The sequence below is a fragment of the Procambarus clarkii genome, chromosome 8 (assembly GCF_040958095.1).
Source record: "Procambarus clarkii isolate CNS0578487 chromosome 8, FALCON_Pclarkii_2.0, whole genome shotgun sequence".
Classification (NCBI taxonomy): Eukaryota; Metazoa; Arthropoda; class Malacostraca; order Decapoda; family Cambaridae; genus Procambarus; species Procambarus clarkii.
This window is the reverse complement of record NC_091157.1, coordinates 50,222,020-50,248,559: the sequence shown is the minus strand read 5'-3', so window position 1 is coordinate 50,248,559 and position 26,540 is coordinate 50,222,020. Positions and strand designations below refer to the sequence as shown.

Sequence of the window (26,540 nt, the reverse complement as noted above, 5' to 3'; positions counted from 1 at the left end):
GAACCGGGCCTCGGGGACACTAAAGCCCCGAAACCATCAAGATACCCAACACCCTCACCAGCCGGCCCCTCCCCACCACCACCACCACCCGCCATCACCAAGTCTACACACGTAGACTAGGCTAAATAAATGAATGGATAATGTTATAAATCAAACATGAGATCATGGTGTGCGGAACTGTACGTGGGTGAAGGGAGAGAATACCACACCGGTCGACTACCATCCTTCCCGGTAACTGCCGGTATTGTCCAGTCCAACCCTACTTACCTAATTGTGCTTGCGGGGGTTGAGCTCTGGCTCTTTGGTCCCGCCTCTCAACCGTCAATCAACAAGTAATAACCAACTCCCAGGTACCTATTTATTGCTAGGTAACAGGAGCATCAGAGTGAAAGAAACTGCCCATTGTTTCTCACTGGCGCCGTGAATCAAACGCGGGCCACAGAATTAAGAGTCCCGCATGCTGTCCACTCAGCTACCAGACACACGACACACAGCGACTCTAGCCGTGTACTGGTGTGAGTGATCACCCCTCACTAAGGTCACTCACCTAGGGCCAGATTCACGAAGCAGTTACGCAAGCAGTTACGAACCTGGGGCCAGCAGTTACGCATGCACTTACGAATCTGTAAATCTTTTCTCAATCTTTGGCGGCTTTCTTTACAATTATTAGACAATGAGCTCCGAAGCACCAGGAGGCTGTTTATAACAATAACAACAGCTGATTGGCAAGTTTTCACGCTTGTAAACTGTTTAATAAATGTAACCAAAACCGTCAAAGATTGAGGAAAGATGTACACGTTCGTAAGTACTTGTGTAACTGCTTCGTGAATCTGGCCTCTAGTTATGGCCTCCTGGTTATCTTGAGGTTATCTTGAGATGCTTTCGGGGCTTAGCGTCCCCTCGGCCCAGTTCTCGACCAGGCCTCCTTTTTGTTACACATCCCCAGGAAGCAGCCCGTAGCAGCTATCTAACTCCCAGGTACCTATTTACTGCTAGGTGAACAGGAGCATCAGGGTGAAAGAAACTGCCCATTTGTTTCCGCCTCCGCCGGGGATCGAACCCTGAACCTTTGGACAACGAACCCCGAGCGCTGTCCACTCAGCCATCAGGCCCCTTCCCACCCCCCTCAACGTTAAAATTAATATATATCACAGCGACCCATAGATACCAGAATAATATGGCATATTCATTATGTAATACCAATATATAGACAATGTTGAGAATGGGACTAGGACCCACATTTGGAGCCAGGACCCATCTTAGCTGGTCATGCTAATTTCAACACTCTTAAAATTTAAATCCACGTTCTTAGATCGGCTGTGAACGGCTGTAAACGGTTGCCGTTGACAGCCAACTATGAATAACCGATATAAAAATATTCACTAACCTACATACCCTTTCGATGGACACATCAAAGTAATTTGCTAATAAATATGCAGAAGTTACAACTTTAACTGTGCTAGTTGGGTGCTCAAGATGCGCCTCGAGTAACGAGAGAGTTGCGGCCCGCATGTTGATGTGTGGCGGCCCGCATGTTGATGTGTGGCGGGCCGCATGTTGATGTGTGGCGGGCCGCATGTTGATGTGTGGCGGCCCGCATGTTGATGTGTGGCGGCCCGCATGTTGATGTGTGGCGGCCCGCATGTTGATGTGTGGCGGCCCGCATGTTGATGTGTGGCGGCCCGCATGTTGATGTGTGGCGGCCCGCATGTTGATGTGTGGCGGCCCGCATGTTGATGTGTGGCGGCCCGCATGTTGATGTGTGGCGGCCCGCATGTTGATGTGTGGCGGCCCGCGTGGGTCACTCAACCTGGCCAAGTTACACTTTGGTGAGAAGCTGGAAGTAGGCCACAAACACCTGACGTTATCATGCCTCCCGCCTCAGCGGCAGACGTTCTGCTGCCTCCCGCCTCAGCGGCAGACGTTCTGCTGCCTCCCGCCTCAGCGGCAGACGTTCTGCTGCCTCCCGCCTCAGCGGCAGACGTTCTGCTGCCTCCCGCCTCAGCGGCAGACGTTCTGCTGCCTCCCGCCTCAGCGGCAGACGTTCTGCTGCCTCCCGCCTCAGCGGCAGACGTTCTGCTGCCTCCCGCCTCAGCGGCAGACGTTCTGCTGCCTCCCGCCTCAGCGGCAGACGTTCTGCTGCCTCCCGCCTCAGCGGCAGACGTTCTGCTGCCTCCCGCCTCAGCGGCAGACGTTCTGCTGCCTCCCGCCTCAGCGGCAGACGTTCTGCTGCCTCCCGCCTGAGCTAATTCCTCGACCCGCACATTTACATGGTACTCGTTCCAGCTATTCGCCGAGGTGTGGGAATTTATTACAAGTTAAGCCCTGGGGCTTATCAAGGGGGTGGAGCCATCACCCCGGTCCGCTACACCTGGGGTGCCGCCACACACTCCCACACGGGGTAGCGATGCTCCAGGTGACCCCCAGAAAATGTGATTCCACAGAGCAAGTTTAAACACCGATTCATACATAGAACTCCACGCTGGCTCTGAAGGCGGCGGTGTGACCGCTAAATCTATCGCGATATGTTTATTAACACAATTTAACGCCATGACGGGAGGGGGGGGGGGGGGTGGAGGAGAGAGCCGCCAGCAGCAGACTCCGTGAGTGTGAAGTCCTACCTCACAGGGTCACGCCTGCACCATCCACACCACTTCCTCCACCTAACTGGGATTTGATAAAAGGAATAGTGCACACGTAGATAAGGGCTCACCATAGCCCGTGCTACTTGCCCCGCTCCTGTGCCAGGTAAGTTACGGGCTCGCCATAGCCCGTGCTGCTTGGAACTTGTTCAGAGTAGCTGAATCTATAACAACAACGACGTAGATAGCTAGTGGTGAAAGCCGCGATGGAGGAGGCACACACAGCACTGCTCCCGTGGCAGGTAAGTCCACTACGGGCTCACCATAGCCCGTGCTGCTTGGAACTTGTTCAGAGTAGCTGAATCTATAACAACAACACTGTGGAAGCCGTGTTGAAGGGAAACCCCAGTTGACTGGTCAGACTTGGGAGCCTCACCAGTCATCTGAGACTTCCGTCTAGCACCCAGCTTCCGCCACCACAAGTTAATTATCAACACCCTGTTGATACTCGGCCCAAGACGCGGGTAAGGACTCGTCTTAACCAAGGACAGCAATTATCAAAGATTTACGTGTTTCCCTCCGAAACCTGTACATCTTATGATCATAGGTAGGCGCTGCCTCGTATAGGCCAATAGGTCTTCTGTAGTTACCTTTATTCTATCTTTCCCCGATCACGTCGCCTTGGTCGGTATTTATCATTTTATGAGCTTGAGATCATCTTACGGGCTCACCATAGCCCGTGCTACATAGACACTTCGTTCTGAGCAGCTAAATCTATAAACAACAACAATTGAGATCATCCAGCACAGCACCGCTCCTGTGCCAGGTAAGTCCACTACGGGCTCACCATAGGCCGTGCTACTTGGAACTTATTCCGAGTAGCTGAATCTATAACAACAACAACAACTTGAGATCATCACATTTTAAGGTTATTATGGTCATACAAAACCCCTCGTAACGCTTCAGAGATCATAAACTGTTTAATATATGCAGACTAAGCATCCATGATCACGGAAAGATGCAGAGGTTTCGCAAGTGGACACGGAAATGCTCGACTAGTCCATGCCCCCCGAGGCTACCAGCTTGGCATCTGTACAAGGAAGGAACGCATTACTGCAGCGTTATTGCACAAGACGCACCAGCATTATTGTCCGTCACCACCGTGTTGGGTAACGCACCAAGACGCACCAGCACGGTTGTCCGTCACCACCGTGCTGGGTGACGCACCAAGACGCACCAGCACGGTTGTCCGTCACCACCGTGCTGGGTGACGCACCAAGACGCACCAGCACGGTTGTCCGTCACCACCGTGCTGGGTGACGCACCACGACGCACCAGCCCGTGAAGATAACTCACTATGGTATCACATAACCTCACGTCTGTAACTTTCTCTTCCCTCTATTTACCGTTCCTGCAACTTTCTCTTGGTACACACTTCCTCTTCCTGTAGCTCTCTCCTGTCCCAACTTCCTGTAGCTCTCTCCTGTCCCAACTTCCTGTAGCTCTCTCCTGTCCCAACTTCCTGTAGCTCTCTCCTGTCCCAACTTCCTGTAGCTCTCTACTGTCCCAACTTCCTGTAGCTCTCTACTGTCCCAACTTCCTGTAGCTCTCTACTGTCCCAACTTCCTGTAGCTCTCTACTGTCCCAACTTCCTGTAGCTCTCTACTGTCCCAACTTCCTGTAGCTCTCTACTGTCCCAACTTCCTGTAGCTCTCTACTGTCCCAACTTCCTGTAGCTCTCTACTGTCCCAACTTCCTGTAGCTCTCTACTGTCCCAACTGACTGTAGCTCTCTACTGTCCCAACTGACTGTAGCTCTCTACTGTCCCAACTGACTGTAGCTCTCTACTGTCCCAACTGACTGTAGCTCTCTCCTGTCTCAACTTCCTGTTAAGCTGTTGAGTGCTCCTGTCTAAGCTGTTTCATCACCCCCCCCCCCCCCCCGGCCCATTGCTTAATCTGTCAATTACCTGTTTGTGTTGGTTTACACAAAGGTAAACATGAAGCTACCCAAAAGACCGTTTCATTCGACAGTACCAACTGTCTACTTACGATGACTAGAAGAAACTTCCCGTTATTAATAAATGCAGTTAGCTTCTGTCTACCCATTACTGAAACGCGAGATGAAATTAGCAAATAATTACCTGTAGCCCAGACACACACTGACAATAACACGGATACTTAACTAATCAACTAACACCATCAAGGAAATCATTTTATAAACGTGTTCTCGTGCTGATATTTGCCGCGAGAACGGACATCATTCAATGTAAGAAATCTTTGAACTGTAACATTTGTGTGGTGCCGTTGGGACTGGACAAGCCTCTGTTCTTGCCAGCCCTTGACGCTGGTCAGTTCACACTTATTAAAGAATACCGATTGTAACCCGCTTACCTTGGGACACCTCAGACAGTGCTCTAGGCCTATACTGAGACACTTTACCCTAAAACATGTACTCACCTATTTGTGCTTGCTGGATCGAGCATTGACTCTTGGATCCCGCCTTTCCAGCTATCGGTTGTTTACAGCAATGACTCCTGTCCCATTTCCCTATCATACCTAATTTTAAAAGTATGAATAGTATTTGCTTCCACAACCTGTTCCCCATGTGCATTCCATTTTTCCACTACTCTCACACTAAAAGAAAACTTCCTAACATCTCTGTGACTCATCTGAGTTTCCAGTTTCCACCCATGTCCCCTCGTTCTGTTATTGTTACGTGTGAACATTTCATCTATTTCCACTTTGTCAATTCCCCTGAGTATTTTATATGTCCCTATCATATCTCCTCTCTCCCTTTTCTCTAGTGTCGTAAGGTTCAGTTCCTTCAGACGCTCTTCATATCCCATCCCTCGTAACTCTGGGACAAGCCTCGTCGCAAACCTCTGAACCTTCTCCAGTTTCTTTATGTGTTTCTTCAGGTGGGGGCTCCATGATGGCGCGGCATACTCTAAGACGGGTCTCACGTAGGCAGTGTAAAGCGCCCTAAAAGCCTCCTCATTTAGATTTCTGAATGAAGTTCTAATTTTCGCCAGTGTAGAGTACGCTGCTGTCGTTATCCTATTTATGTGCCTCAGGAGTTAGATTAGTTGTCACATCCACCTCATCCACATCAGCCATGTATGTGTGTGTGTGTGTGTGTGTGTGTGTGTGTGTGTGTGTGTGTGTGTGTGTGTGTGTGTGTGTGTGTGTGTGTGTGTGTGTGTGTGTGTGTGTGTGTGTGTGTGTTTTACTATTTGTGCCTGCAGAATCGAGCTATTAGCTCTTGGATCCCGCCTTTCTAAGCAGTGTATTTTTCTGTCTACTGTATAAATTCCTAACACACACACGCATCCCTAGGAAGCAGCCCGTAGCAGCTGTCTAACTCCCAGGTACCTATTTACTGCTAGGTGAACAGGTACATCAGGGTGAAAGAAACGTTGCCCATCCACCGGGTATCGAACCCGGACCCTTAGGACTGCGACCTCCGAGCACCATATCCACTCAGCCTCGAGGCCCTTAAAACACACACACACACACTAACTAGTATTATTAAATGAAGACACTATAAACTAATATTAAGTCAAAGAAGAGAGGCCGTAAAATAAGGGAGCGAGCCCAAGCTGGGACCCCAGACGAGATCCTCACCCACCAAGACGTCTTTGAATGTAAGTTAAACCATCGTGTCTTGCCGGCCCCCCCCCCTACCTCAGCTGACACTGTAGCAGTCTCTCAAGGACCGCTAGTGTGAAGGGCAGCACTAATGAGGACCAGCCCAGTGTGTAGTCAAGCCACCGACTACCAAGGACAAACTAATCTCAGGTGTGTGAAAGTCCCACACACCTGCCACACGAGTGTCCCCCCCCCACACACCTGACATACAAGGCACGGTGTTATACTGTTCACCACACCGGAAGAACACACTGTTCACACACTACAGTATTGTTCACACCGGCGGTGTTCATGATTCATGCCCCAGCCTCCACGCCGCACACTCCTTTACATACTGATGCTGACCCACTCGTTCTCAGCCCTCCCGCGCCCTTAGCATATGCTGCACCGGCACAAGCTTATGCTGAGTGTCACGTGGTGGTGCACAAGCTTATGCTGAGTGTCACGTGGTGGTGCACAAGCTTATGCCGAGTGTCACGTGGTGGTGCACAAGCTTATGCCGAGTGTCACGTGGTGGTGCACAAGCTTATGCCGAGTGTCACGTGGTGGTGCACAAGCTTATGCTGAGTGTCACGTGGTGGTGCACAAGCTTATGCTGAGTGTCACGTGGTGGTGCACAAGCTTATGCTGAGTCAATTGGTGACCTAAGGCCAAAAATCACCGTATTACAAAATGGTAGCGGCTTACGAAATTAGCATACTGTCCCGTTTTCTGGTTTGGGTCCCGTGGTAGGTTAGGATAAGGGCACATTAGTACGGCAGTTTCCTGACGTTGGGGATCCTCGCGAGAATGAGGTGACCCACGAGGTGCAAGTTGGTGCTGAATTCCCCATGGGTGCACAACCGTCCATGGTTGACTCCGCGAGCAGTCGTCGTAGGCTGGCGGAGTGATCGTCCAGGGAACACCAAACTGTCGTATCCACGTGTTATTGTTTACAAATCTCCTTCAAAAGGGTGACGCTGAGTAATGAGACTCATGTTCCTCAATTATCACTTATCGTTCATCATTTACAACAACTTGTTCCTAAATAATATTTAAACGCTTCTCATTACATCTGCGAGGTTATTCTAATAAATTTATATTATGAGAAGGCTGTCACCCACTCCAGCGCCCTTCACTCACCCGAACAAAAAACTTTCATCCGTGTGTGTATAGTGAGGCTCTGGAGTATAATGAACCTGGATGGGGTTGGTGTAGGCACTCACTCATGGCTGTAATGATATGTCGTGCCCAAGTTCCCTGTAATCACACACGTTACGGAGCTTTATCCTCCACGCAACACACTGGTGGATCGACCGGGCCGCAGAACGCGATTAGTATGAACGCCCCGTTCCCTCATACCTGTCGACGGTAGGGGATAGGCTTCCATACCTGTGGACGGTAGTGGATAGGCTCCCATACCTGTGGACGGTAGTGGATAGGCTTCCATACCTGTGGACGGTAGTGGATAGGCTCCCATACCTGTGGACGGTAGTGGATAGGCTCCCATACCTGTGGACGGTAGTGGATAGGCTTCCATACCTGTGGACAGTAGTGGATAGGCTCCCATACCTGTGGACGGTAGTGGATAGGCTTCCATACCTGTGGACGGTAGTGGATAGGCTTCCATACCTGTGGACGGTAGTGGATAGGCTTCCATACCTGTGGACGGCAGTGGATAGGCTCCCATACCTATGGACGGCAGTAGATAGGCTCCCATACCTGTGGACAGTAGTGGATAGGCTCCCATACCTGTGGACGGCAGTGGATAGGCTCCCATACCTGTGGACGGCAGTGGATAGGCTCCCATACCTGTGGACGGCAGTGGATAGGCTCCCATACCTGTGGACGGCAGTGGATAGGCTCCCATACCTGTGGACGGCAGTGGATAGGCTCCCATACCTGTGGACGGCAGTGGATAGGCTCCCATACCTGTGGACGGCAGTGGATAGGCTCCCATACCTGTGGACGGCAGTTGATAGGTAACCGACGCGAAGCTTGTAACCAACCGGTTCTGGCCAGTGGGCGGGAGGAGTGCTTAAAGCTGTTTATGTCCCGCGCCCGGTTGACAGTTGGACAGAACTGGTTACACTTGGTAAGGTCACCACTTGCTGTACTTTATGTCCAAGCCTTCTTTTTCTTTAAGGCTCTAGCTTGCCCAATAAGTGTTACTCATTTGAGTCTTAAGTGGTGGTTGAGTACTTATGACTGCACTGAGTTAGATAATGTTCCAGTGGTTTATTTGCTTTTTCTCAACGTTGTTGACATTTCATCTCTTCTAGAACCTGTAAGCCTATTTCCCATGCACATGGGTTACCTTGAGAGATTACCTTGAGATGATTTCGGAGCTTAGCGTCTCCTCGGCCCGGTCGTCGACCAGGCCTCCTCCAACTAGGCGTCGACCAGGTCTGGGTGCACAAGCCTGATGTAGTGTAAGTCCACTTCTGTTCTTCCTTTGTTTCCTTTCACCAAAATAAATGGCACATAATTACTTGAATCCTCGTACATCGAGGATTCAAGATATTGTTGAATCAAGATACTTAAATCCAAAGATGTTGATGTATCAACTGTTGGGTTATGGTCGCTCTACTACTACTGAATTGCTCTAATTATTTTCTTAGTCTGTGCTATGTAAATATCTACATTTTTTCCCTTAGTTGCAAGTTTTGTAGCTTCATCTGCAATATCATACCTTGGTATATTAATTTAATTAGGCACCCAGTTGATATGTATTCGACTCCGGACTGATGAGATACATACATACATGTATATTCTATTATTAAATATGACCGAAAAAGTAAGATTAATAAGTCTAACGCGAATTTTCTCAATATTTCTTATGTTTCTTTTCACTGTTGATGGTAATTGAAAAATCAATTCTCCAAAATTCATTTTTATTTCTAGTCTGACGCAACACTTGAACGCGTTTCGTAATAACTTATTACATTTTCAAAGACTTTTAGTTTACACACACACAACTATAACCTGCAAACACTAAACAGAGTTCTTACTATGCTATGATTTAAACGGCTATGATTTAAACAGACATGTATATTCATATATGCATACATTCCTGACAGGTTCCGAGAAGTCTGACCTGCCATCTACAAGCTGGCGCCCCCTAGACACCATATGCACAGTGAACATAACACTCACTAGGAACATGCGAGTAGCAGCAATAATACAAAACTCCAAGAGTCAACCACTGACCAAAGAGGATTACAAATTATGGAAGCTATACTTGAGAGGGAAAAGATACCCACTTTAAATATCCAGAATAAAGACTTCGCTACCCCGCCGGCACTCAAATGAACAACCCAACGGGTTTTCTTCCTATTGGGGAGTGTTGTACATGCTGCTATGGCGGTGTGTCCATTCACAGGATGAGTGGCGCTGCCCAATAAACTCGCCCCTCGGGGCAAAATTTAAAACTCAGACCCTGATCTCGTCAAGCAACACCGGAAAACATCTCTACCTAGTTCTCCTGTCCACCGAGAGGACCAGAGTACCCTGGCGAAGCAGGACTCGACAAACCAGGCCAAGACACAGGATAAAGTCCAGGGGCCAGATTCATGAAGCAGTTACACAAGTACTTACGAAAGTGTACCTCTTTCCTCAATCTTTGGCGGCTTTGGTTACATTTATTAAACAGTTTACAAGCATGAAAACTTGCCAATCAACTGTTGTTACTGTTATAAACAGCCTCCTGGTGCTTCGGAGCTAATTAACTGTTTAATAATTGTAAAGAAAGCCGCCAAAGATTAAGAAAAGATGTACAGGTTCGTAAGTGTTTGCGTAACTTCTTCGTGAATCTAGCCCCAGGAGACAGCTGAACAAATACTCATATATACACGCACGCATTACATAAGTTTTTCAATTGCAGATCAAACTAAAATAATATATAAAGAGAAAAAAGCAAGATTCACGCTTTTACCGACTGTGAAAAGTGGAATCATTGCACACACAAAAAACTCATATGTAAAATATGCAGTTTCACCAAAACCTGACAGGAGGCAGTTAGGAGTGTTACAGACAGTTTCCAAACTGTGGGATGTTGACACTAACAAGTGACACAGACACAGTGTCTGACAAGGACCAGTGTGTGTCACTTCACGCACTATTGACACCGCCATCTGACACAATACTGTCGTGAATGTGCTTGATTGCCTTTTCCGCATCATGTTCATCGAGACATGAAAAATTTCGCATATTGTTAAAACTTATATTTTCGTGTAATGAAAATAAAGAGTTTTAAATGTAATTTCGATTTAATTTATCCTACAGTATTATATCCGATTTTATATAACTTTTGAAACCAAAGGAGAAAGGTTCAAAACTGCACTGATCTGCTCAATGAAGCTTAAATACTTGTAATTTTTTAAAGAATGTGTCATTACAAGACTAAAAATAAGAATCGCCGTTGAGGGCTGGATGGTGCAACCTTCCAGAAGGTCCTGGAAGGTTTTTTATTATTATTATTATTATTATTTTGTACCACAGACGTGGCCACACATTTATAATGCTAACCAGCATATACAGTATACATTTTCTTCTGACCTCCATGGACAGGGTTAGAAGGTGTCTCCCACACACACACACACCTGCTCGCTCACTACAACCACAACTCAAACTTTGTGCTAGAAATAACAACTTGATATTATCACTCAGTCTAACCTTTAAACTGTAGGTAATGGATAAATTCCAAATTGAATATGTCTGTCAAGTTCTAGACACGCGTGTGTAAAATTTAAAAATAAATGCACGTAGAGCTTTTTCTTGACAAATGATGTGTTGGGTGACCTCGCTGCGGTACGTAGATGATAAAGATTAAGGAACCCAAGAGGTGGCACGGGCATGAATAGCCCTTAATGTGGTACGTAATTAGCAAAAGTTCATAGAGTGAAGCATGCATCAGCAGGCAACTGGCTCGATAACTTGCCCCTCGGTAAAGACTAAATGAAGCCCAATTGTTTCTAACCAACGTGGTGGTCAGGAGCCCTTGAAGCCTTCCCTCTCCCTTCGCTAGACAAGGACAGATAAAAAGTTTCAAAACAGTTAGACCGTTGTGAGTAATGAGATGTTTAGTGACAAACAACTCATTACTGACTCATCATATATTCCTTTCTGTCCCACCCTGTCACGAGCGTCGGAATTTAATCACTCGTTCTCTCAATTTGTCACTCCGTTAAAAATGCAACTGTTTTACCTAGCCAGACACACACACCCAACCAACCCACCTAACTTATCAAGGCCCAGGCACAGAAAACGTTACTATTACGGTGCTTTGATTCTTACAAAGTGGTCGTATTTTGAACGGATTGGTTCATTCCGGTAAAATATGACCCCATTTGCTAAGACGAGTTATTTAACGTTGTTAAACTTTTTTTAGCAATAAACTTTTGGATCGTTTGCCTGAAATTACCTTAGGTCCACTATATTTAGTGGCCTCGACGGGACAGGGAGCCAGCGGCTTGTTAAGGATCTCTCCCACCTCCTTCCCCAGTTTTCCTGTGGATTTTTTCCAACCGAATTGTTAACTGCATTAATGTTTTTGCATTTATTATAACCCTATGGGTGAAAAAGCCTCTCCTGTTTCCTGTTCTGTAATGTGGCTTGTCGAGCTTGAAGCTGTTGCCCCTTGTAGGTGTTATTTGTGACCTTGTAAGGAAGTGGTTATCTTCTTGAGGTTATCTTGAGTTGATTTCGGGGCTTTAGTGTCCCCGCGGCCCGGTCCTTGACCAGGCCTCCACCCCCAGGAAGCAGCCCGTGACAGCTGACTAACTCCCAGGTACCTATTTACTGCTAGGTAACAGGGGCATTCAGGGTGAAAGAAACTTTGCCCATTTGTTTCTGCCTCGTGCGGGAATCGAACCCGCGCCACAGAATTACGAGTCCTGCGCGCTATCCACCAGGCTACGAGGCCCTATGTGGATGTGGTACGAGGCGGGTGTGGATTATTATCCTCCAACTTGTTCAATTGAACATTCAACAGATCTGGTTGAGAACAGTCTTGTCATGTCTGGTTTGCTGTGTTGTTGTTGCTGAGGCCTTCAACCTTGGGCAGCAGTCTGAGGTACTGGTGAGGGAAGTACTTGTGTAAAGGAGGAAATGTACATGTTTATCTCTCAGAATGTTTGGTAATATGTTTATTGCTTGTGATGTGTGTCTATGTATGTATTAACACGATGTACTGAACGGGGTGAGAATAGCTTGAGCTACCTCATTCCTTTGTGTGTATTTTACCTCAATAAACTTATTTCAATTTCAGTGAGGGAAGTGACGCAGACTGGGAAGTGTTTATGGCATCCTAGAGCAAAGACATTATACCAGCCTATTGTAGGCCTACCACAGGCAGTGTCTCCTTAGCTAGCGCCAAATTCGTCAGCAAATAAAGACGCCAGCCTGTACCTGAGGACATGTGGGCGGTCAACTTGTCTCTCTCCTCTGCTGTCTACTGTCAACAACTACTGCAGAGTTAACAGTTGATAGCCGGAAGCCACTTTCAGAATTCCTGATTACCAGCCGTACTTGCCTTCAAGCTGTGGGTGTGATCCCAACATCTCTCACAGAACATCATACTCAGAGTCCACTCAACAGCTCGCTGCTCCGCCCTATCCCTCTACAGTAGAGGGCCTTGCGGCTCAAACGTCGCCTGTCTGCAGTAAACTGCTTTGTGGCTGATAAATAGTATGTGACAGACACTTGGTGACCCCTGGCAACACCCGGGAGGAGGCGGGCACCGAACCCTCACGCCAGTGCTGTCAGTCCTGTCCGTTACCTTGCCCCAGGAGCCCAGACCAAAATTGGAAAATGGCGAGCAGTTGGGTTAAGCTCCAGCACTATCAAACTAAATATACTTCTCTATCCACAATCTATTCATCTGTCACAAGATCCCTTCCCCCCGTCCACCACACGGGTAGTCAATCTTCTCTGTATTGACCTGACCTGACCCCGCTCAGAGCACCAACTGCAACACTGACCTTTCAACTCTTGTGTAGTGGAAACAGAAGAGTTGTAGTCGAACTAAATCCCATTCGGGCATAACACGTCAACGTCTTCCAGTGACCTCTGGTGGAGCAAGAGCTCAACGCCCCCCCCCCCATCACCCGGGGGGCATGCCAGGGGCTCTTGACCTAACTCTTGCCAGCCCCCGGCTCCCCTTCGCCATAAACCCCCAAGATCTAACCAAAAAACGAAATATCTCTCAAGTTCCATGCACCAATCGACGTGTCCATTTAGGCTGTTGCAGAAAAATGCCGTAATGCAGTACAGAGACCCAACAGGCAAAATTGCAACAAGTTTTCCGCGTCCTCCCAGGCCATGCAGGAGTCTTGTGTCGACACAGCGTCGACGGTCATTCGTGTGGTCCTACCAGAACCTGTATGGTCCTATAATGAACTCATTTTATGTTTGTAGACACGATGATCCTGATCCCCATCATGAGAGTTGTGGACACAATCGCAGGTCGGCGTTCAATTCCCGAGAGTCCAAGTGGTTGGGCATTATTCCTTCCCCCCGTCCCATCCCAAATCCTTATCCTGACCCCTTCCCAGTGCTATATAGTCGTAATGGCCGTCTTCGTAATCCCTGTCTTTTGTAACTACGTAGTAGTTATTTAATAAACTATGTTTATAATTTGTGTTCCAGTGAGCTTCTCTACTTACACACGGAACACTACCTAGATGACACTCAACACCCGGCTCTAAAGTGCATCGCTGCCTAATTAAAAAAACAACAAAAACTGGTGGAACCTGTAAAAATATTGTCCATGATTCATCGGCATGACTTTTGATGGTGTTAATGATCACTATACTGCTTCTGGCACAAAAACTAACATTCAAATTTATTTAGATAATATACATCTTTCTCCCAAACATTTTAGTTCGCAATATTGCTATCCTACTTGAATTATAATTCGCTAAATAATGTTTGAGAAATTTGACAAGTTTCCTAATGTTAAAAATTTTGAGCTTTCTGTGACAATTGTTTTTAATATCTTTCTAAAGCGGCAGAACAATAGAGTTGCAAGAAATAGACGGAAACAATTTTAATTCGATATATATACTGGCGATACCTGTCAACGCTCTCAAGCTTAGGAACGACAGAGGAGTCTGAGAATAACAGCAAGGAAACACTTTAGGTTAGTGGTGCCTCAGGTGTTGAAGCTCTTGTCTCTCTCTCTCCGTCTGTCTGTCTTTCTCACACACACACACACACACACACACACACACACACACACACACACACACACACACACCACTCCATACACAGTTTCAAATGTAGATATGATAGAATCCAGTAGACTCAGGAACCTGTACACCAGTTGATTGACGGTTGAGAGGCGGGACCAAAGAGCCAAAGCTCAACCCCCGCAAGCACAAATAGGCGAGTACAAATAGGTGAGTACGTACACACACCGGTGAAGAACATGAAGGTGGTGTAAGCGTTATAGTGTCCGCCTCACCACAAGATGAACCGTTATAACGGCCCCCGGATGGCTGGCCTCCCATATTTTGAAACTAATGGCTGGTGGCCCCCGTCACACGCTGAGTTTGTCTAGGTCACAGTGAGTCAACATGTCCCTCCCCCGGTTACAGCGAGTCCCCTAACGGGGGGGAAAGTTAAACTGTAAGCGCTCAAAGACTCCTTTAGAAAAGGTGGAGAGCCTCTTTAACATAGTATGACTGAGAACGACGTCATTCACGGCGACATAAACGACTTCTGTGAACTCATCACAGAAGAAACAGGAGTACAGGGAAACCCGTGACAGGGTGACAGGCGACGGTGGGGTAGGGAGGGAGTCCGGCCATGAGGAGTGAAGAGCGGAAGGCGGTGGACAGTCCCGGGCAAGTGACGTCACGCCATCTCGCCTCACCGATACAATTCAAATTCAAAATTCAAATTTTTATTCAGGTAAAAGTACATTCGTAGAAGATGAGTTACAAACAAAGCTGGATTTATAGAGAGAGCTAGTACATGTACTAGCTCTCTCTCTATAAATACTAGCTTTAGGTATTGTATGTATACAATACCTAAAGCCACTCATACGAAGAGCGTTTCGGGCAAACTTGTTTATTAAGTACCAACTTTAACAACCACAACCCACCACCACCAACCACAACCCACCACCACCAACCACAACCCACCACCACCAACCACAACCCACCACCACCAACCACAACCCACCACCACCAACCACAACCCACCACCACCAACCACAACCCACCACCACCAACCACAACCCACCACCACCAACCACAACCCACCACCACCAACCACAACCCACCACCACCAACCCTCCACCTAGATTAAAGGTATTTTCCTTAAAGATGAAGAATACAATATGCCATATAAATCACTTAGGCTTCTAAAACGACTCAAAATGATGAATGAGAGTGTCAAGGTTGTCAAGGGGACAAATACTACCACATATTAGCCAATAAAGCATGTTAACACGACAAATTTACTTTATTAAACATAAAACCTAACAAAGCCACAAGATGAAAGTAATAAGTAATAACAAATGACTGAACGATTCATTACGTTCAAAAGGTGAGGCCTAAGAGTAAACATAGAATACATACTTAGCTAGGTCAGCGCTAGTCCGCACGCACGCACACACACGCACGCGCACACGCGCGCGCACACGCGCGCGCACACGTACACGCACACGCGCGCGCACACACACACACACACGCGCGCGCACACACACACACACACACACGCGCGCGCACACACACACACACACACACACGCGCGCGCACACACACACACACACACACACACACACACACACACACACACACACACAGGTGTAGCTGGTAAGGTGCTCCAGTGGATAAGGGAGGATCTAAGCAATAGGAAGCAGAGAGTTACTGTGAGGGGTGAGACCTCCGATTGGCGTGAAGTCACCAGTGGAGTCCCACAGGGCTCTGTACTCGGTCCTATCTTGTTTCTGATATATGTAAATGATCTCCCGGAGGGTATCGATTCATTTCTCTCAATGTTTGCGGACGATGCTAAAATTATGAGAAGGATTAAAACAGAAGAGGACTGTTTGAGGCTTCAAGAAGACCTAGACAAGCTGAAGGAATGGTCGAACAAATGGTTGTTAGAGTTTAACCCAACCAAATGTAATGTAATGAAGATAGGTGTAGGGAGCAGGAGGCCAGATACAAGGTATCATCTGGGAGAGGAAATTCTTCAGGAGTCAGAGAAGGAAAAAGACTTGGGGGTTGATATCACGCCAGACCTGTCTCCTGCAGCACATATCAAGCGGATAACATCAGCGGCATATGCCAGGCTGGCCAACATACGAACGGCATTCAGAAACTTGTGTAAAGAATCATTCAGAACTTTGTATACCACATATGTCAGGCCAATCCTGGAGTATGCAGCCCCAGCATGGAGTCCATATCTAGTCAAGGATAAGACTAAACTGGAAAAGGTTCAAAGGTTTGCCACCAGACTAGTACCAGAGCTGAGAGGTATGAGCTTCGAGGAGAGACTACGGGAATTAAACCTCACTTCGCTGGAAGACAGAAGAGTTAGGGGGGACATGATCACCACATTCAAGATTCTGAAGGGAATTGATAGGGTAGATAAAGACAGGCTATTTAACACAAGGGGAACACGCACAAGGGGACACAGGTGGAAACTGAGTGCCCAAATGAGCCACAGAGATATTAGAAAGAACTTTTTTAGTGTCAGAGTGGTTGACAAATGGAATACATTAAGAAGTGATGTGGTGGAGGCTGACTCCATACACAGTTTCAAGTGTAGATATGATAGAGCCCAATAGGCTCAGGAATCTGTACACCAGTTGATTGACGGTTGAGAGGCGGGACCAAAGAGCCAGAGTTCAACCCCCGCAAACACGACTTGGTGAGCGTGTGTACACACACACACACACACACACACACACACACACACACACACACACACACACACACGCGCGCGCGCGCATCCCCTGTAAAATACTGGAAAGAATAATTAGGCTGCGACTGGTTGCACACCTGGAGAACATTAGGTTTGTGAACAAACATCAACATGGGTTCTGGACAGGGAAATCGTGCCTAACAAACCTTCTGGAATTCTATGATAAAATAACGAGGATAAGACAGGACAGAGATGGTTGGGCAGACTGCATATTTCTGGACTGCCAAAAAGCCTTTGATACAGTACCGCACATGAGACTGCTGTTCAAGCTCGAGAGGCAGGCGGGGGTGGGGGGAAAGGTCCTAGAATGGATAAGGAACTACCTAACAGGAAGGAGCCAAAGAGTTACGGTAAGGGGCGAGAAGTCGGACTGGCGAACAGTAACAAGTGGAGTACCACAAGGATCGGTGCTGGGACCAATTCTATTTCTTGTATATGTTAACGACATGTTTACAGGCGTAGAGTCCTACATGTCGATGTTTGCGGATGATGCAAAGTTGATGAGAAGAGTTGTGACAGATGAGGATTGCAGGATCCTCCAAGAGGACCTGAACAGATTGCAGAGATGGTCAGAGAAATGGCTACTAGAATTCAACACGAGCAAATGTAAAGTTATGGAAATGGGACTAGGAGATAGGAGACCAAAGGGACAGTACACAATGAAGGGGAACAGCCTACCTGTAACGACGCGTGAAAGAGACCTGGGGGTGGACGTAACACCTAATCTATCTCCTGAGGCACATATTAATAGGATAACGACAGCAGCGTACTCTACACTGGCAAAAGTTAGAACATCATTCAGAAACCTAAGTAAGGAGGCATTTAGGGCGCTTTACACTGCCTACGTAAGGCCAGTCTTAGAGTATGCCGCCTCATCATGGAGTCCCCATCTGAAGAAGCATATAATGAAACTGGAAAAGGTTCAGAGGTTTGCAACGAGACTCGTCCCAGAGCTACGAGGGATGGGGTATGAAGAGCGCCTGAGGGAACTGTGCCTTACGACACTAGAAAGAAGAAGGGAGAGGGGGGACATGATAGGAACGTATAAGATACTCAGAGGAATTGACAGAGTGGACATAGACGAAATGTTCACACGGAATAGTAACAGAACGAGAGGACATGGATGGAAGCTTGAAACTCAGATGAGTCACAGAGATGTTAGGAAGTTTTCTTTTAGCGTGAGAGTAGTGGGGAAATGGAATGCACTTCAGGAACAGGTTGTGGAAGCAAATACTATTCATAATTTTAAAACCAGGTATGATAGGGAAATGGGACAGGGGTCATTGCTGTAAGCAACCGATGCTCGAAAGGCGGGATCCAAGAGTCAATGCTCGATCCTGCAGACACAACTAGGTGAGTACACACACACACACACACACACACAGTTTCCGAGCGTCACACAACAGAGTACTGGGAAGACGGGACACCAAGAACGTACCCGTCATCCTGTAACTACACTTATGTAATTACCCCCCTCCCCCCCTCCTTAGAGGGCAGTGGCCAGATTCACGAAGCAGTTACGCAAGTACTTACAAACGTGTACATCTTTCCTCAATCTTTGACGGCTTTGGTTACATTTATTACATAGTTTACAAGCATGAAACCTTGCCAATCAACTGTTGTTATTGTTATAAACAGCCTCCTGGTGCTTCGGAGCTCTTTAAATGTTAATAATTTTAAACAAAGACGCCAAAGATTGAGAAAAGATGTACAGGTTCGTAAGTGCATGCGTAACTGCTTCCTGAATCTGGCCCCAGGTTCGTAAGTGCTTGCGTAACTGCTTCCTGAATCTGGCCCCAGATCGTATTCTCGAGTTAACACGAAGCATTCTCTCTGCTTTGCCTGGAGCAGAGATAAAGCTGCTAAGTAACCCCTCTAAAGTTAAGAAAACAGTAACTCGTATACATGTGATGCTAATAGTAATAACAATATAGACAGTAATAAGAGTTAAATCAATAAATAGGTGATAACAACAACAGGTGAGGAACTGGCCCGGGAGGAGCAGTTAGTTTCTCCCGCCTGGGTCACTGGGTTGTGTGTGTGTACCTCACTCTACTGTGTCGTCGCTGGCGAGCATTATTATCGTTGTTGTGCTGCCCTCAACTGCTGCTTTAACCCGGTAACCTTAATGCCACAAGCATATATGTATGTGTATGTATGTGTATGTATATATATATATATATATATATATATATATATATATATATATATATATATATATATATATATATATATATATATATATATATATATATATATATATATATATATTAAATATGACCGAAAAAGTAAGATTAATAATTCTAACACGAATTTTCTTTATTTCTTATGTTTCTTTTCACTGTCGATGGTAATGGAAAAATCAATTCTCCAAAATTCATTTTTATTTCTAGTCTGACTCGACGCTTGAACGCGTTTCGTAATAAGGTATTACATTTTCAAAGACTTTAGTTTGCACACACACACACACACACACACACACACACACACACACACACACACACACACAAACTTGTAACCGGAAAACACAGGTGTTGTGTTAGTTTTGTACCCCCTGTACCCCCTATTAGACTATTTTACAGGAACTTCTTTTCCACAGCTCATAAAACGGAGGAAAGGGTCCTGAAAGATATTGTTGATAGGAACGTTATTCCTACAGACAAAAATCAGAAGATACAATTGACCATTTACTATAAAACCCCAAAAAATGGTCAACCTACTCATGAGAAACTCTCCAGACAAATAGCAGAATGCCTTAAGAGAGACCAACGTCGTCTATACCTTCAAATGTCCACTTGGGGACAGTAAGCCCCAATGAACTCAGTATATAGGCAAGACAACAACATCTCTTTCCAGGCGATTAACAATGCATAAGCAACAGGGCTCCATTAAGGAACATATAATCTCTTCCCACAACCAGACCATCACCAGAGAAGTCTTAACAAACAACACTGAAATCATCAATAGATACAGCGATAGCAGGCGGCTCGACATCTGCGAGGCACTACACATCAAAAAGTCAACACCAGCAATCAACAGCCAATTAATGCACAACTATATTCTACCCACTTCAAGACTCTGCACCAATATAGAAGCATCAAGAGGAAGTATAGGCCAATAGGCCCTTTGCAGTTACTTCCATTCTTCCCTTTCACTTATCCAATTTATACCCATTGAACCGTGTTCTGTCTTGTGTTGGTCAAAAGTTTGTTCACCTCATCCAAAACTGTTTCAACATATCACCTCACCCAAATGTGAGTATACAAGACAAGATGTTTAGAGTTAGAATTAGTAAAACTCTGTTTAAGTGTTTTCATGTTACAAGTTGTGTGTGTGTAAACTAAAGTCTTTGAAAATGTAATACGTTATTACGAAACGCGTTCAAGCGTCTCGTCAGACTAGAAATAAAAATGAATTTTGGTTTATTTATTTTTCAATTACCATCGACAGTAAAAAGAAACATAAGAAATAAAGAAAATTCGTGTTAGAATTATTAAATCTTACTCTTTCGGTCATATTTATCAACATATGTTTACAAGAAAGACTGCTACCAAAATATACTAATATATATAATATATATAAATATAAATATATATAAATATATATAATATATATAAATATATATAATATATATAAATATATATAATATATATAAATATATATAAATATATATAATATATATAAATATATATAACTGAAAACTCACACCCCAGAAGTGACTCGAACCCATACTCCCAGAAGCAACGCAACTGGTATGTACAAGACGCCTTAATCCACTTGACCATCACGACCGGACATAATGAGGTGATAGCCGAGGCTATTTGAACCACCCCACCGCCGGCACTCGGATAGTAATCTTGGGCATAGCATTTTACCAAATCACCTCATTCTGAATGAGGTGATTTGGTAACATAATGAGGTGATAGCCGAGGCTATTTGAACCACCCCACCGCCGGCACTCGGATAGTAATCTTGGGCATAGCATTTTACCAAATCACCTCATTCTGAATGAGGTGATTTGGTAAAATGCTATGCCCAAGATTACTATCCGAGTGCCGGCGGTGGGGTGGTTCAAATAGCCTCGGCTATCACCTCATTATGTCCGGTCGTGATGGTCAAGTGGATTAAGGCGTCTTGTACATACCAGTTGCGTTGCTTCTGGGAGTATGGGTTCGAGTCACTTCTGGGGTGTGAGTTTTCAGTTGCATATTGTCCTGGGGACCATTCAGGCTTGTTCGCATAAATATATATAATATATATAAATATATATAATATATATAAATATATATATATATATATATATTGTATATATATATATATATATATATATATATATATATATATATATATATATATATATATATATATAAATAAATGAGAGAGAGAGAGAGATGGATTTAAACCAGAGGTAGTATTGCAACCACTACAGTACCAGGTGGGTGCAACATGCCATGCTGCAGGAGGGAAGATTACACCAGAGAACACACAGCAGGTACAGCTCCTCCGTCACTGCTTCAAGGTGAAGAAGTATTACTAATCCTCCAGCGTGAGGCAACTGTCGCAAAACACTCTTGGTGAGTGGCATCAGACTCTGCAGCTTGTTATGAAAATAGTAAAACCATATAAAAGCACGCCCTTGAAACCAAGACCGTTTAGAAAACTTTATGAAATGGTTGCAGACTCTTGGAGCTACACCCTGCAGTGTGAGACCCGTCCTCGACTCAAGTCCATTACATCCAGGGGTCGACCCCACAGACGCATTCATACATTTTTACATGCTGTTCATTCAAAACGGGAATTTTCTCAAATATAAATATTATAATATATATTAGCATATTGTGAATATATAAGCATAGGTTAAAGTTAGGTGTTTAGGGTCTGTTGGCGATTATTTGTATTACGTGGGTGAAGCATTTATAGCGTTGTGGTTCGAACAAAATTCGTCAGTGAAGCACTTGTTCCGGAAGTGTTCGAAGGAAATCAGTTGTGAGTCTTGTGGAAACCGTTTTTCATTCATAAACAGGGGGTTTGGCGGGAGCATGGAATCACTTTTGGGTCTTTGTTTGGAGGACGGGCTGGCAGTGCGCTGGGTTCTCACAAGGCAGTTTAGAATCATGCGCTTGTACTGCGGAGAGCGCTGGTCGTCTTATTTCAGCCCGTCCTCCAAACAAAGATCCAAAAGTGATTCCATGTACCCGCCAAACCCCCTGTTTATGAATGAAAAACGGTTTACACACGACTCAACTGCTGACGTTCGAACATATCCGGAACAAGTGCTTCACTGACGAATTTTGTTCGAACCACAACGCTATAAATGCTTCACCCACGTACTACAAATACAAATAATCGCCAACAGAACCTAAACACCTGACCTAACCTATCCTATGCCTATTTATACACAATATGCCAATATATTATAATATTAATTTATACTCGAGAAAATTCCCGTTTTGAATGAACAGCATATTAAAATTTATGAATGCGTCTGTGGGGTCGACCGCTGGATGTAATGGACTTGAGTCGAGGACGGGTTGCTTATTTTTGTCACCACACCTTTGTAACTTTTCCCAGGATAAGTCATGGATGATGAAGTTAGCATATCCAGCAGACATCTTCCATCACCGGAATGTGCTAAACATAGCATGTAGGGGAGTCTACATTTTGAATGTGTAGGACAATGTACGAGCCTTCTCGCAACATTTTTCCCCGTGGGAAACATTTCAGTGACTCTAGAAGTCACTGAAATGTTCCCACTTTATAACTTTACGTCTAGTCCAGGGCAGACAGCATCAAATCCCGTATTATTTCTCCCATGTTGTTTTAAATTTGGCTACTCTAAAATGTCCTTGTAGCACGGGCTATAGTGAGCCCGTCTGTTTCCCCATCTGATGCATCTATAAGGCTACTTCTGTAACTAGTTCCCCTGACCTTGACAAGTTCCACCTGAACTGGATTACATGTCCTGATCACAAGTCTCAAGATCAACACGCTGAAATGTCAAATGACGGGGGTTGGAAAATCAAGTTCTCTGCCCGTCCAGCCAGCGTTCTGGACCCACGCAAGATAGCCTACCTCTGGCTCAGAAGGTTCTAAAATACCTTTTGCCATGTCCTACAGTCTACAGTACTTGTACGAGGCAGAACTTGCAACACCCAGATTACTGTAAACCAAGCACGGAGCACACGTACAGGGAGACCGTCAAGCACGGAGCACACGTACAGGGGGACCGTCAAGCACGGAGCACACGTACAGGGGGACCGTCAAGCACGGAGCACACGTACAGGGGGACCGTCAAGCACGGAGCACACGTACAGGGGGACCGTCAAGCACGGAGCACACGTACAGGGGGACCGTCAAGCACGGAGCACACGTACAGGGGGACCGTCAAGCACGGAGCACACCTACAGGGGGACCGTCAAGCACGGAGCACACCTACAGGGGGACCGTCAAGCACGGAGCACACCTACAGGGGGACCGTCAAGCACGGAGCACACGTACAGGGGGACCGTCAAGCACGGAGCACACGTACAGGGGGACCGTCAAGCACGGAGCACACGTACAGGAGGACCGTCAAGCACGGAGCACACGTACAGGGGGACCGTCAAGCACGGAGCACACCTACAGGGGGACCGTCAAGCACGGAGCACACCTACAGGGGGACCGTCAAGCACGGAGCACACCTACAGGGGGACCGTCAAGCACGGAGCACACCTACAGGGGGACCGTCAAGCACGGAGCACACCTACAGGGGGACCGTCAAGCACGGAGCACACCTACAGGGGGACCGTCAAGCACGGAGCACACCTACAGGGGGACCGTCAAGCACGGAGCACACCTACAGGGGGACCGTCAAGCACGGAGCACACCTACAGGGGGACCGTCAAGCACGGAGCACACCTACAGGGGGACCGTCAAGCACGGAGCACACCTACAGGGGGACCGTCAAGCACGGAGCACACCTACAGGGGGACCGTCAAGCACGGAGCACACCTACAGGGGGACCGTCAAGCACGGAGCACACCTACAGGGGGACCGTCAAGCACGGAGCACACCTACAGGGGGACCGTCAAGCACGGAGCACACCTACAGGGGGACCGTCAAGCACGGAGCACACCTACAGGGGGACCGTCAAGCACGGAGCACACCTACAGGGGGACCGTCAAGCACGGAGCACACGTACAGGGGGACCGTCAAGCACGGAGCACACGTACAGGGGGACCGTCAAGCACGGAGCACACGTACAGGGGGACCGTCAAGCACGGAGCACACGTACAGGGGGGGGGGGCAACCCTATACAAAATATACATTGCTTTGAATTTGAAACAATAAATAACACTGAAAAGAATGGCCTTATTAACAATTACTTCATGTAACATTATTACATTTAATATTACATGTACAATGTGGATAACACATTATTTTTAGTTTGGGGTCCATCACGTTTGAGAGGCCGTGATATAATTTTTTTATGAGCGCCTTCTTGAGGTTATGATGATTTCGAGGCTTAGCGTCCCCGAGCAGGTCCTCGACCAGGCCTCCATTTTGTTACACATCCCCAGGAAGCAGCCCGTAGCAGCTGCTTAACTCCCAGGTACCTATTTACTACTAGGTGAACAGGCGCATCAAGGGTGAAAGACACTGTCCATTTGTTTCCGCCGCCACCGGGGATCGAACCCCCCGTGTGTCTCAGGACTACGAATCAGAAGCGCTATCCACTCAGCTGTCAAGCCCCCCCTGCATTAAACCATAATACAAAATACTATATACCAGCAACGTGTATCCTGAATGAATAAACGTGTATAATACTGTAGCAGGTGTCTTAAGAACCATCAGTGTAGTGTGGGTTGCCCACAAATCCGTTAACTTACAAATTACGCCCATTTTTTGTTTATTTTTTTTTTTTTGGCGACTGTTCGCCTCAAATGTCAAGTGCCCACAACGGCATTTCCTCCGAGAAATTCATTTCCAGCTAATATGTCCTTTTGTATCTCGTCTTCTAAGTCGTCTATGTAACTAAAACGTTGAAATATTACAAATAAAGAACATTGCAAATATAGAATATTGTCTTAGGTCTCGGAGGGTCGGCGAGAGACAATCCTGGGTTGCTGAGATTATTTCTCTCTCATTGTGTGAGCCCAACCTCTTGGGTTGGACGGTAGAGCGACGGTCTCGCTTCGTGCAGGTCGGTGTTCAATCTCCGACCGCCCGAGAGAGTGAGAGAGTTTTTAGTGAAAAGTGCCAAGCCATTACGACTATATAGCACTACCCCGCCCGAGTGGTTGGGCACCATTCCTTCCCTCACTGTCCCATCCCAAATCTTTATCCTGACCCCTTCCCAGTGCATTATAGTCGTAATGGCTTGCCGCTTCTTCCTCATAGTTCCTTTCCCTTCTCATGGCTTAACACACACACACACACACACACATTGGAAGGAAATGCCTCTGTACCTGAAACATTTGCGGAAAGACTGAAAAAGAGCTCAGAAGCAATGGATACAGTGAGGGAGGTAGCGATGCAAGCTGCTACCTCACAGGAAGCAGCAAGGTGCACCACTCAGCTGCTGGAGAGAAAAACATCAGTGGTAGTTGTAGGCATCAAAGAACAGGAAGGATCCAACAGGCAAGAATGGAATAGCAAGGATAGAGAGGCAGTACGTGGGCTACTGAAGGGGTTACAGATGGAAGGGGCTGAACAAAACATTGAGAAGGTTTTCAGGTTGGGCTGGTACAACAAGGGCAGAAATCGACTTGTAAAGGTGGTGTTTACAAACGAAACCACGAAGGAGGATATTCTCGAAAGGAAGAGTCGTCTGCAGCATGTGGAGGGATACAAAAAAAGTATTCCTGCAGAGGGACAGGATGAAGGAGAGAGCCAGGGCAGCAGAGGCAAGGAGGAAGCGCAGGGAGAAAGGAGCAAACTAGGAAATCACAGCCCCCAACACAACAGTCCCAGAGACAAGAGGGGAACCCAAGACCAGCATCTCAGCAACACCAGAGGGGAGGGCAACACCACCTCCCCCCTCTGCATAGAAACCCTCCCTTTCCCTCACCCTACCTACCCCCACCCAACCCTCCCTCCCCCCACCCAACCCACCCTCCCCCCCCACCCCATTCTGGCCCTGTCACCCCTTCCCCATTCCCATCATGTCCCCCCTCCCACCTTTCCCCCCCCGTCTCCCCTCCCCCTTCATCCCATACCCTCCCTATCCCTCCTTCCCCCCCTCACCCCGTATCCTCCATGTCCCCCCTATCTCCTTAACCCCACACCCTACCTGTCCCCCCTTCCCTTAAACCCCCACCCCCCTCCCCACCCCAAAATCCTCTGAGACCCTGCAAACCACCTCACAGATCTCACCCACGGAACAGCTTCCCACACCAGCAGAATGCTCGCC

General features: G+C 46.7%; 2 protein-coding genes and 1 long non-coding RNA gene across 3 annotated transcripts in view; 2 read left to right on the top strand and 1 right to left on the bottom strand.

Moving 5' to 3' along the window:
- LOC123759683 (uncharacterized) overlaps window positions 1-26,540 on the bottom strand; it is a 65,114-nt gene that overhangs the window by 34,643 nt on the left and 3,931 nt on the right. The window lies entirely within an intron of this gene.
- Window positions 1,753-2,249, top strand: LOC138361393 (protamine-like). Its single transcript, XM_069320739.1, has 2 exons — window positions 1,753-1,829; window positions 1,886-2,249. Exons 1-2 carry the CDS (start codon window positions 1,753-1,755, stop codon window positions 2,247-2,249), a joined length of 441 nt encoding a protein of 146 aa, XP_069176840.1.
- On the top strand, window positions 8,105-10,472 carry LOC138362315 (uncharacterized). The gene is made up of 2 exons (XR_011227568.1): window positions 8,105-8,643; window positions 9,292-10,472. It is a non-coding gene; the product is annotated as an uncharacterized lncRNA (long non-coding RNA).